The sequence below is a fragment of the Prionailurus viverrinus genome, chromosome F1 (assembly GCF_022837055.1).
Source record: "Prionailurus viverrinus isolate Anna chromosome F1, UM_Priviv_1.0, whole genome shotgun sequence".
Taxonomy (NCBI): Eukaryota; Metazoa; Chordata; class Mammalia; order Carnivora; family Felidae; genus Prionailurus; species Prionailurus viverrinus.
This window is the reverse complement of record NC_062577.1, coordinates 50,919,528-50,933,468: the sequence shown is the minus strand read 5'-3', so window position 1 is coordinate 50,933,468 and position 13,941 is coordinate 50,919,528. Positions and strand designations below refer to the sequence as shown.

Here is a 13,941-nt window from a genome sequence, read left to right as displayed (position 1 = left end):
TCTCAGGGTTGTGAGTTCAAGCCCCACATTGGGCGTAGAGCCTATTTAAACAAAAATACAAAGATACAAACTTCCAGTTATAAAATAAGTCAAGGGAATGTAATGTACAGCATAGCAGCTATAGTTTATACTACATCGCACATCTGAAAGTTGCTAAGAGTTTATCTTTTAAAATTCTTTTTTTTTTTTTTTTTATCTTTTAAAATTCTTGAAACAAGAAAGAAATTCTATAACTGTATTTGGTGAAAGATGTTAAACTAGGCTTACTGTGACCATTCTGCAATATACACGAATATCTAATCATTATGCTATGAATTCCACACTATGAATTCCACAAAAATGAAGCAAATGCATAATCAGCATGAGTTTCAGAAACATTTTCTGTAATGTGCTTTAGTTAAAACTAACCTGCCAGTGCTGAGTGACGGCATTCCATACTCCCACTTTCCCTGTATGACTCGTAGCCACCAACTGGTTACCGATAAAGAAGAGAGCATCTACAGGAACACCAAGGCTGAACACTCCTTAAATGATAATAAAAAATAAAGAGTTAAATAGTCACTATCTTTAGAATTTATCAAAACCCAGATTAGAAACATCTTCAAGGTGACTAAATGTGTTCTCATTTCCATAAGTTATATGCTAGACCATTTAGGGATCAAAAACAAGAAACTTGGTAAGCTCATAAGCAGCTGCCCTAAGTAACCTTACCCTAAAACACCGTATTATCTAAAGCTGTGGTTCCCACACTTGGTTGACCATCAAAATAACCAGGTAAATTTAAAGCGAACAAAATGACGAGGCACCTGGGTGGCTCAGTCAGTTGAGCATTCGACTTCGGCTCAGGTCATGATCTCAAGGTTCATGAGTTCGGGCCCCGCATCAGGCTCTGTGTTGACAGCTCAGAGCCTGGAGCCTGCTTGGGATTCTGTGTCTCCCTCTCTCTGCCCCTCCCCCACATGCGCTCTGTCTCTCTCTGCCTCTCAAAAATAAAGAAAACTAATTAAAAAAAAATTTTTTTTAAGTGAACAAAATAAAAAGAATCCTAAGATTCATCCCAGACTCGCTAAATCAGAAAACCCACTACACCTTTATAAAACCTATATGAGATTTAGCTACAGCTTGCTAATGACTGGGGTATTTGTGAACCACTGATCTCAAGACAGAGACTTGGCAGCCTTAACTATCTAAGAACATGTCCAGAAATCTGGATACACACACGCGCACGCGCACACACACACACGCGCGCACACACAAAGAAAAAAAGGCAGCAAGAAATCTTACTAAAAACATTCAAGCCTTTACTCAAATTATTTTAAACTCCTGGTCTCTCAGCACTGCAGATCTCCATTTAATTCATTCAACAGGCATCATATCAGGCCATAGGATGAAACACATGAACAGACAGGATATTACTGGGTACTTAAGGTTTAAAAGAGAAAAAATGCAAACAAACCAATTATACCATAACACAACAATAACTAAAAGATGTGGATACACAGGATCAAGTAACGTCCAGAGGAATAAAGGGGGGGGGGGGTGTTAAGAAAAGAGGTTTGAAGATATTTTTTAGAAAAGAAGCCATCTGAGTTTTTTTTTAAGGTAAATAGTTCACCAAATGGTGGTGGGGCGGGGGGGGATGGGCAAGCCCAGAGAATCAGAGAAAAAGGAAAGAGGGGATGTAGGAAGGGAGGCTGTAAGGAGCAAATATCCCACATCAATAGCAGAAGACCCAAAAATAGCTAAAAGAATTCTAGAATTCTAGGCTCACTTTGGTATGGCATTATGGCCCTTTACAGTCGTTTCTGGACAATATATAATAGAAAAACATGATGCATAAGGCTCTGAAGAACTCATGGGAAGAAACAAACCAATTAACTGCAATTGTAGCGTGTACTGAAAGCATAATCCAGAAAAGGTAACTGATTTCTTTTGACTCTTACACCAGTGCACAGTATTTCCCTTTCTGTTCGGAACTGTGAACTACATACAAGACAAGACCAGCAGCAATAAACGCCTTGAAAATTCTTAACCAGGAGCACCTGGCTGGCTCAGTTGGTGGAGCATGCAACCTCTTTATTTTTCATAAAAATGTAAAAATATTTTTAAGTAATCTCTCCACCCAACGAAGAGCTCAAACCCAAAACCCCAAGATCAGGAGTTGCACGCTCCACTGACTGAACCAGCCAGGCAGTCCAAAAATAAATCTTCAAAAAAAATTTCTCAACTAATTTTGAAAAAGCCAGGCACCTAGGAGGAAAAATGATTTACACTGGACAAAAAGAAAAAAAAGTGGTAAGTATTGCTAAGAATGTCATATATACGTGTATGTATATATATATATATATATATATATGCATACATATACATATACATATATATAATCTATATGTATAAATACATATACACATGAATACACCACCTCAACCAAACCTGTCAACCAAAAAAACAAAAAACAAAAAACAAAAACCCAGCAAAATAAAATACAACACACATACCCAAAAACCTGCCACTCCAGAGCAGAAAATCATCACCTCAAACACAATTTTAGGAAGTCCTTTAATTTTGATGCAAAACAATTGTTCAGAACATGTGAAACCAACCATATTCAGTACTATGGGCCGCATTAAAGGTGGAAATAAAAACTAGAAAACCAACTAACATCGATTACTCTAGAGAAGGATGAAATCAAGGGAAATCAAGGAAGACATTCTGAATGATCTCAAGAAACTCAAAGTGTCACTCCTGCTTAGGCTCAACAATCTCGGCTACTATCCACAGGGAAGACACGCTACAAGTAATGACAAGTTCCTGTCTTCGGGGACCCTTTCAGCAAAATACTGCTTATAGCAGCAATCCAGCAGCACCGCCTTATACAAGTTAAGATGAAAGGAGCCCGACCTCTAGAAGAGCTCTATCCCAGACAAACCAGCCAAACAATTTTCTTTGGACGGTGTTGTCAAGTTTGAAGAACATCTGTAATAGTAAGTGGTTTCTTTCACTGGACATGAACAAATTACCACGTACCGTCTCCCAGCACAGCTCCCTACCACACTGGCCTCTGAAAGCAAAGGAAGGCCTGAAATCTCCACTCACTGCCGTGTTACAAGCGCCTGTTTGAAAAAAGGAGTGGGGGAGGGGAGAGAAAACACAACTTAACTTTCTCTCCGTACGATTAATTACCAGCGTATCATAATTTCAAAGTTGTAACGTTAAAACTTTTTCCCTACAGTTGTTAGGGAGGACTCCCACTGCCAGCCATGATGGCATACACACGGCATCGGATTTTTCCTCACCGTGAAGCGACAACGGGCCACAACACACGAGGCAGCGGTGTTCAGGCACCGGACAACGGGTAGCTGAAGACGCAAAGGTGGGAAATAGCCAGGAGCCCCGCATTCACCCGGCTTTCGGCGTTCAGGGCGCTTTACTGGCCCTACCACAGGGAGGTCAAACTCACGGGCAGAGTGACGGCTTCTCCCTGAACTGAAGAGACTGAGGTAGAGCGCGCAGCTGATGAGGTGGCTAGAACCTGAGAGCAAAAGTGGCAAGAAAAAGGCACGCCAGGGTGAGTGAGCCGGCGGCACAGAAGGTTTGCACACGGGTTTCCTACCCGTTGGCAGAGGCGGGACTGCACCTGGGCAGAGGAAAAATCCCCAAAAAACAGAAGAGAAAGGCTGCTACAGGCCTGAGTGCAGAGTACAGGTGACAGAGGTTACATGGGTCGCTCCAGCTCAGGAAGAGTGGAGAACCCTGGATGAACACCTCAGACATTCCTTCCGTAAAGACTCCAGAAAAGGCAACACTTTAGGAATAAGGACCACTCCCCTGAATAGGAGCCAAGCCTTTAAATAAAAAAATCAAGCAGAGCGAGGCTAACTACCCTTAACAGAGCACAAAAACAAGGCCAGCAGGATCAAGAAGATCCTCCAGTAATTTAACTGTCTACCAGGACTAACCTCACATCTTCTAAGAGAGAACATAATCATATCCCCTATATGATGTATCACGCACATGCCCTGCATACAGTCAAAACTTCCTAGACGTGCAAAGTAGAATAGGGCCTGAAATAAAAATATGAGATGATCCAGATACTGGAATTAAAGTCAAAAAATAACGAAACACCTATAATGAATATGCTGGATTTAATAAAAAGTAGAACATCGTAAGTAAAAAGGTTAAGAAATCTCAGCAGAAAAACAAACTAAAATGGAATCAAAAGAGATCATTTTGCAGCTTAAAAGTCCAATATCGCAAATAAAAAACTTACTAGATGGGCTTAAATGAAGAAAATGGGTAAATAATATTAAAGGCATAAAAAAAACTGATCTAAATTGTTTTAAAAATGGGGAGAAAAATGAAACAAACCAACAGTGCTTCAGTGATCTCTAGACCAATATGAAGTAGTCTAATACAAAGCTGAGTTCCAAAAAGAAGACAAAAGGAGAGGAGAAAGAGATAATGGAGAGGGGAAGGGAGGGAGGGAGGAAGAGAGAGGGATACACACAAAGAACTCCCTTAGCTGTGTCAATCAAAAATGTCTCCATGCCTCCTAGGTGATAATATTCCTGGCTGCAAACCTCTAATCCGGAATATATAAAGAACTATCACAAATCAATAATAGAATGACAACCTCATAAAAAGAGAACAATGATTTTTTTTTTTTTTTTTTTTTTTTTTTTTTTTTTTTTTAGTTTATTTATTTTGAGAGAGACAGAGAGCATGAGCAGACAAGGAGCAGAGAAAGAGGGAGAATCTCAAGCAGGCTCTGAGCTGTCAGCACAGAAGCGACACAGGGCTCGAACTCACGAAACTGTGAGATCATGACCTGAGCCAAAGTCAGCCGCTTAACCGACTGAGCCACCCAGATGCCCCAAACAATTATTTTTTTTTAATTTTATTTTATTTTTTGAGAGAGAGACAGAGAGTGCATGCACAAGCGGGGAAGAGGGGCAGAGGGAGGAGAGAGAACACCAAGCATATTCTACACTTAGCGCAGAGCCTAACCACGAGGGGCTGGATCCCACAACCCTGGGATCTCGCCGTGAACCGAATCGAATGCTCAACCAAGCCACCCAGGTGCCCTGAGAAAATGATTTAAAGACACATCCCGAAAGAAATAATATAAATGGCCAATAAAGCACATGAAAGAGATACTCAGTATCATTAATCCACAGCGAAATGCAATTAAAACCACCATTAAAATCACTGTATATACTCCTCTCATACACTGCTAGCAGAAATGTAAAATAATACAACTGCTCTGGAAACCAGTTTGTAAGTGTCTTATAACATTAAGCATACACTTTTTATATGACCCAGAAATTCCACTGCTAGGTTATTTACCTTGATTTACCTTGAGAAAACATATTCACTAAACAAAACAAAACAAGAGAAGAAAGAAAAGAAAACATGCCCAGAGAAAGACGACTTCTTGAATTTATAACACCTCTGAACTGGAAATAAACCAAATGTCCATCAACAGATAAATGGATAAACAAATTCTAGGATACTCATTCAATGGACTACTACTCAGCAATAAAAAGGAACGGGCCACTGATACATACAACAATATAGATAAATCTCAGAAACATTATGCTAAATCAAAGAAGCCAGACACAAAAGAATATATACTAAGTAATTCCACTCATGAAACTAGACAAGGGAAATGTAATCCATGGTGACAGACAACCTAAACTGTGTAAACAATGGGGTTAATGGTGAACACCTGCTTTCCTTTGGGAACTCTGGACCCCTAGTACGTGCCACGCAGAGGCTGCCTCTGTGACTAGCCTCCAGGAAAAATCCTGGGCACCAAATGTCTAATGAGCTTCTCTGGCAGTCATTCCACAGGTATTGTTACAATCCATTGCTGGAGAAATTAAGCATGTCCTTTGGGACACCACTGGAAGAGAATTCTTGAAACCTTATACTTGATTTCCACTAGACTTCATCCCATGCGTCTTTTTACTGATTTTGCTTTGTATGTTTTCATTGTAATAAATCATAACCCTAAGTAGCTCTTGCTGAATCCTGTGAGTGCAAACCACTGAAACTGGAAGTGGTCTTTGGGACCCCTCACACAAACACAATTCTGAAGTTCAGAGGAGGGGCCAACAATAGACACATAAACATGTGAATCATCAGCACACAGCACCATTAGAGTATAGGAGATCACTAACAGAATAAATACAGAGGAAAGATGAGCTCTGGGGCCCTCCAACAATTTGAAATCAGTCAAATGAGAAGGAACTATCAAAAAGGAACCGATAAGACACAAGGAGGTTGGATAAAAATCAGGATTGTAAAGTATCCTGGAAGCCAAAAGAGGAAAAGTCCTCCAAAGGAAAGGAATCATGGTATCAAATGACAGCTCTAAAGTTTTAATAAGAGGAGACTCAGAATTGATCACAGGATTTATCAGAGTACAGACCACAGGTCATACTAACAAGAGTAGTTTTATGAAGCAGTGGGGGCAAAAGAATGATTAGAGCAACTTCAGGAAAGAACAGAGGAGGACGTTGAAACAAGTTCAGGTAACTCCTATCTTCTGCTTTAGGAAAGCAGAAAAATGGAGCAAAACCTGGAAGAGAATGTAGGGTAGTTTTTGTTGTTATTCTCACCACACAATTACAGCATGGCTGTGTGCTGGCGGAAAAGGTCCAAGAGCAGGAGGTGAGCAGTCCTTACGACGCAGGAGACAGAGCAAACGGCTACTGGAGCAATGTCCTTGCTCCTTGTAAGTGAAAGCAAACAGGATCTAGTTATACAACAAAATGCACACAGTTGGCCTTAGATTAAAGCAGGGACAACTTAGTCACGGTAACACATGGGACAACAGCGTATACGAGCACAGATACACAGATATGACTTGATATTCTCTCTCAATGAGAATGGCAGAAAGTGCTGGAAGTCTAAAGAAAAGAAAAACAGTGTGAAATAGTCATTTAGGAGAGTGGCAAAGTGACAAGGATAACGCATGAGCATTTCTGGGTAGCTTTTAAAGGCCCACCTGAGAGTAGAGGTCATGAATGGAGACGAAGTATTGCTTTGTATGCATGCATTTCTGTTTCCAAGTCATATTTAGCTATTCAGGTAGAAAGGTGGATTTGGCCAGGATTGGGACTTCTTTTTAAAAAACAAAATTTTTTAACATTTATTTTTAAGAGACAGAGAGAGACAGAGTGCAAGCAGGGGAGAGGCAGAAAGGGAGACCCAGAATCTGAAGCAGGCTCCAGGCTCTGAGCTGTCAGCACAAAGCCTGATGTGGGGCTTGAACCCACAAACCATGAGATCATGACCTGAGTCAAAGTCAGACGATGCTTAACTGAGCCACCCAGGCACCCCCACCAGGGTTGGGGTTTCTTCAGGGAAAAACAGCAAAGGGAGTAGTGCGAGGAAACTGAGGCTCTGTGCCAGAGGGAATGTGATGACAGATTCCAAACCTGATACAAGGGAAGCGATAAGTAAAGATCCTAGGGAAGTGAAAGAATGTTTGAGCTGGGGAACTAGAGCTGGTAACTTCAAAGCACTAAAGGATAATGACCCAGGTGAAGACATACCAAGTAGAAGTCCCGATGACTCACAGGAGATTTGAAATGTGGGGAGGTCAGGAGGGAAGCTGGAGAGAAGGTAAGGCAAGTGGTCTAGAACAATAATTCTCAAAGTGTGGTATGTGAGTCTCTGTGGGTCTCTGAGACACATTCTAGAAGTCTGAGAGGTCAAGACTATTTTTATGTAATATTAAAGAATTATTTGCCTTATTTACTGTCGTTATCTCAAGAATATACAGAGGAATCTTCCAGATGCTACCTGACATAATGGGGACATCACTATGACAGCTAACAGAATGTATGTATCTATTCTTATGTTGCCTAGAATTGTCTATATTGGTAGCTGTATGATATAACTAACTTTGTAAGTTTCCCCAAGATTAACTTAGTTTGTTGGAAATACTTCCACTATGTTCTGTTTGTCTTCAGTTTTATCTGCTGTAACCTCTGTTACAACCTCTTTATTGTCCAAAAAATTACCTTAAAACCCAAACTTTCCTCGAGCCTACAAAGAAACACAGTTGAGACATATGTACTTTGCTGTGTTTTGCAATATTAGTATTAAAAACGCTCTGGAAACCTCTATAAATTTTAAAACTTTATTTGAAACGGTTTGAAATACTTTATTCTAAAATAAGTTTATTCTAATACATTTTTCATCTACTTATTGATGGTTCTTTGGCTTCAAAATGATAAAATCAAAACATTTGCTGCAAAACCCACAGCTGTGCCATCTAAGTCTAAAGGTGCTGACAAATATAGATATGACATGGAAGGGAGACTGGAGCAAAATAGGAAATAACTATTAGAATTAACAAAAATTATTATTTCCCTCAAATGTATAGATGTTGATAACTTGCCTTATTGTGCCTATCCAACAGAACATTTCTGAATACTGCCCTAATGCCAGTTGTGGGCACACTGAGATCACATAGTCAGTTTAAAGACAAGTATTTTGGGACACTTGGGTGGCTCAGTTGGTTGAGCATCTGACTCCATTCCAGCCCAGGTCGTGATCTCACAGATTTGTGAGTTCAACCCTAGTGTTGGGTTCTGCACTGAAAGCACAGAGCCTACTCGAGATTCTCCCTCTCTCTGCCCCTCCCTCCCCTGTTCGCACTCTGTCTCTCTCAAAATAAATGAACTTAAAAAAAAAAACAAAAACAAAAACTTATTTTTATTTGAGAGAGAGAGAGAGAGAGAGAGAACGAGCATGTGCCAGCAGGGGAGGGGGGCAGCGGGAGAGAGAATTCCAAGCAGGCTCCATGCTCAGCACGGAGCCCAAAATGGGGCTCGATTCCATGACCCTGGGATCTTAACCTGAGCCGAAATCAAGAGCCGGACGCTCATCCAACTGAGCCACTCATGTGCCCCTAGAAAAAATATTTTAAATGAAGATGTGAAAAGGTCTTCAAAAGCCAGAACTGTTATAAAATTTCAAAGTAGAAATGAAAGAGGCACTGAAGCACTTTACAGGGTAATTATGGTGCTGGACTGGCTAGAGAGGCGCACACAACTGCTAGCAGCTGAGAAAGCCTGGGACGCATGACAATGCCGAATGCCTACTAGATGAAAAGTCAGTAAAAAAAAATCACAATGCTGCCACTTTTCAATTACACAGTAAGTTCCTGAATTAAAGACTTGGCAGAGACAGACTACATTTTTGTATCTGTGACCCAGACTACATTTTTGTCCTGCAAACAGATTCATATACAGATGTAGCTGACCCTGGTATTTTGCTTCTATTAATTTGGTGTCAGAACCCATCAATCATTAAAGATCTTTTGCGTGAATGTACGGCCACAAACGCATGTGGTGTTGAAATACTCGAAACATTAAAAACTTTTATGAATCTCATGCTTTATCCTAAAACATCTGTGTTGACAGTTGCACTGACGGTAGGTATGCAAAGCAACGTGGGTGACAATGGCAGGCACCTGAGCACAAATTAAAGCAGGGGCACCAAACTGTACCAGCAGTCATTCAATTCTCTGCCACACACTCTCACAAGGAAAGACAAAAAGGCCAGTTTAAGAATGGCTTTGATGAAGCAATTTATATAGCATTTTGTACTGACTCAATCTCAATTTTGAGTATATGTGTTCTTAATATTCCGTGTAACTAAGTACTATGTGTACGTCAGTCAAGGAAAAGCATCTCGAATGCTGGAGCTGAGAGCTAACCTAGCAGCTCTTTTCACAGAATGTCATTTTTATCTGAAAGGGTGACAAACCATTGTAATTCAGATTTGAGTACTTAGTAGACTTCCCTCAAAAGAGAACAAAATAAGCCTGTTATTTCAATGATAAAAATTCAATGATTCAAGTGAAAATTGGAATTGTGGAAAACTTTTATCTACCACAGGGAATGTGACGGTGTCCCAATACATTAGAATTTAGAGACGTGATAAGTAGTGATTTTTTTCCTGGATATTGTACAATGAAAGAGATCAACATTTGGAAGATCTCCATAACTCAGTAAACCAACGTTTTCCAAATGACCAATGCATGATGTCACAAAACCACGCATGGATAAAACATCCATTCAAAGTATAAAATAGACTGCTGAGGGGCACCTGGGTAGCTCAGTCGGTTAAGTGTCCAACTTTGGCTCAGGTCATGATCTCACGGTTAGTGGGTTCGAGCCCCACGTCGGGCTCTGGGCTGACAGCTCAGAGCCTGGAGCCTGCTTCAGATTCTGTGTCTCTCTCTTTCTCTGCCCCTCCCCCCCACTCATGCTTTGTCTGACTCTCTCTCTCAAAAATAAACATTAAAAAAATTAAAAACTAAATAAATAAGACAGATTGATGAATTTTAGTTTAACAGAGTATGCAAAGTTCATTGATACGATTTCAAATGTTTAGGAAAAGTAGCAAAAAAACAATGTCCACAATTACCTGGAAAGACTATTAAAATTTTTTTTTCCAACTACATATCTGCATAAAGCCAAATTTCCTTCATGTAGATCAACCAAAAACACATAATGCAGCAGACTAAATGCACAAACAGGCAGGCACTGGAATTTAGTAAAATATTAGAGATTCACAAAACTAAACCAATGCCACTCTTCTCACAAACATTTCTGGAAAACGAAGCTAGTTTTCATTAAAATGTTATTCATGTCACCATACAATGGGTTTATTATTGCTATTTTGAAACTAATTAATAAACATTTATAAAAATTTCAGCCTTAATTCCCCTAATGATAAGTAACAATAGATATAATATACACTAGCAAAATCTCTTAATGGTCTTAAATGACTTTTTAAGAGTACAAAGTAGTTCTGAGATTAAAAAGTTTGAGAATTTCTGCTCTAGAAGCAACAAACGAGGATGAGAAAGACAGTTATTTACCCCATCTTCAGGCCCACAGTATACGGAACTGGAGAGAAAGTGGCCCCACTCACTGGGATCCAGGAAAAATATATGCTCATAAAGCTGCCAGCTTTCAGCTGGAGCAAACTGGTAAAAAAAAAAAAAAAAAAAAAAACTCTCCCCTCTCTCCTAAAACACTAAACTTCCCCATCTTCACTAGATCTTTCCTCTCACATTGAGCAGTTCTATTACCACTGAACCCTGGAAAGATGATGCGGCAGCTCTAGCTAAGTAAGGGTCCAGGTTGGCTCTTATGCTGATGGGCGATCCCTCTTAAACTTCACAATATTACATATACCAGCAAAATGCAGCAGAAACAAGAAATTCCCTACCAATTTCACTTCCGCTCCCTCCATCTTGGACACTCCATAAGATGATGCTACTCTCTGAAGCAACAGCAACCATTTTGTCTTTGTCGCCATGTGGACCTCCAACCACTTTTGCATTTAAAGCTACTCGTTCAATAGTCCAATCCAAATATGGACTGGTAAACACTTGTTGCCATCCTGAAGACTCTTTGATTCTGTTAGTAAAAATAAAATAAAAGTTAGACTCAGCAGCAATTAAGCAAACAATACAAACGAATGTTCCAAAAAAAATTAATCACAGCTATATTTATTAAATACAAGATTCTGCCAATATATTTCCTCTACAAAGCCAGAACAATACTCTTAAGCTATCTTCTATTTACATACATAGGACATATAAGCCACATAACAAGAGACCAGCGTTTTATATTTCTCCAAAGGAAAGTTTAGAACAATCACTCAGATTTTGAAAAAGCTTTAACAACTTAAAAAAAAGAAAAAGATTGTATATTTCACTTTTCTACTCAGAAAAGTGCTACTATCATTATCTATGGATAGAACAGTCACAAAAATGAGAATTTTAGGATATTATTCCTTTCAATTATTAATCAGTTATTCAGTTATTAACTGTAACTACCTACAATCAACCTATTATTTTTTGGTACTTCAGGCGACAGGGCTGATAGTCTATCCAGGTAAACCAAGATGAAGGCATAATCCGGTATATACCACTATGCATTCCAATAAACTGGGACAATCAAATGAAAAAAATGTAGGGCTTTGGAAAAGCCTGATTTTAAAGGTTTCATTCTAAATGAAAAAATTTCATGAGCCTATTCCTTCCAAATAAATAAAGCCTACCACGGTTCAGATCTGCAGTTGAGTGAATATAAATGCTTTAATATTTCATTACTTATAAACATACCTGTAAGTTTTTAGTAATTTTTCTGCCCTACCTGAACTTATGTCTTTCAGCCATGTATTCCATATAATTATATAGCCAGCCTTCATACATTCAGAACTTATAGTTATGCAGTCACAAGTAATGACCTCAACCTTAACTATGGAATATCTGCTTTTGAAGTCACACCGATGGAAACAAAGTTGTAAAGTTTTTATTTGCCTTACCTATGACAATAAACACTACATGAAGAAAACGATGCTCATTTATATACTACCTGACACACAATCACAAAAAAACCTTCAGTGTTCATACATGACAGTTACCTGAGGACCTGGGTAGAAATACTTTCGCTTCAATTTTGTTTAATAACGTGTGCTAACATGCACCTGGAGGGCTCAGTCGGTTGAGCAGCTGACTCTCGATTTCAGCTCAGGTCATGATCTCACAGCTTGTGGGTTCAAGCCTACAATGGGCTCTGCACTGGCAACACAGAGCCTGCTTGGGATTTTCTCCCCTACCCCCAAAATAAATACATAAAACTTAAAAAAATTTTTTTTGAAGTATGGTAAAGTAATACAACCATAACTCGCAAAAATATGCAATTCAGCCTTATCATTTCAAAGAACTAATGATTTCCTTCACTTCAAAAGAATATACAGAAAATGCACAATTTTTTTAAGAAAATGCACAATTTTTCCTAAGCATTATATGGTTCTGCAATTACTCACTTCAGCCACCAGATGGGATCATGTGTTATGATATATAAACAGAAAAAAATCATTTAGTAAAATCTAAACATGTACAAACATTGAGATATGACATATAGGCCCTCTTAGGAACTGTCAAACTGGGCACAATGCAGGGATTTGCCAGCACCTTGAGAATAGTGACCACACGCTGCTGATGTAGACACAGACACATACGAGGCTCAGGACGGTGTTCAATAGAGACCCTGTGCAGAATTTAATGATGTAAGTTTTGTGATCATTACTTTAGAAATGTTAAGTGTATATGAGCTCATCTTTTACAGAAATCATACCTATAAGTTACCTTTCTCTACAGAAATTAGGTTATTATAAAATAGGGATGCCAAAAAAGAGTAAAAGAATCAGGACAACATATTTGAAAGTGATTATAACAATTAGAAAATTTAACTCGAGGCACCTGGTGACTCAGTCAGTTAAGCATCCAAATCCTGGTTTCGGCTCAGATCATGATCTCGCAGTTCATGAGTCTGAGCCCACATGGGGTTCTGCACTGCGAGTACAGAGCCTGCTTGGGATTCCCTCTCTCTTGGTCCCTCCTACATGTATGTGCTCTCTCTCTCTCTCTTTCAGAATAAATCAATTATTCTGATTAAAGATTAAACAAAAAAGAAAATTTAATTCAATATGATAGGTGATATTGTTTTTAAGTTAAAATCAACTACAAAGATGAAAAATATATATGCTTTATCATCTTCCACACAAGTGACACAAAACTTTAATATGTAAAACAAGACAGATGAGCTTTGATTGGTACTCTACCTCCTTACTCCTGCCCAGTGAACCAACACTATGAAATCAGGAGACTTATGCAAAGAGTATGAATACCATCCACATTAAAATCTCAAAAGAAATGTAGTGGAGGAGTCATGCCCTGACAACATTGTGCAACTTACTACAAATATGTAGTACCTCAGATTATATGGGAACAGATAAAATAGGTCATTTTAGAAGAGAGTCTAAAATTAGATCTAAGTATATCTATACAAATATAAAACAAGATAAAGGAGGGCTTGCAAATTCACTGAGGAAAGGATA

The 13,941-nt window shown here is 39.0% G+C and overlaps 1 protein-coding gene across 4 annotated transcripts in view; it reads right to left on the bottom strand.

Annotated features, from left to right (window-relative positions):
• The window catches only part of KCTD3 (potassium channel tetramerization domain containing 3), a 54,748-nt gene that overhangs the window by 24,605 nt on the left and 16,202 nt on the right, over positions 1 to 13,941 (bottom strand). For all 4 annotated transcript variants that reach the window (XM_047840609.1, XM_047840610.1, XM_047840612.1 and 1 more), the window contains 2 exons: positions 11,260 to 11,450; positions 409 to 524 (listed from right to left, as the gene is read on the bottom strand). In XM_047840609.1, coding sequence (XP_047696565.1) covers positions 409 to 524; positions 11,260 to 11,450 — 307 coding nt within the window. The remainder of the gene's footprint in view (positions 1 to 408; positions 525 to 11,259; positions 11,451 to 13,941) is intronic.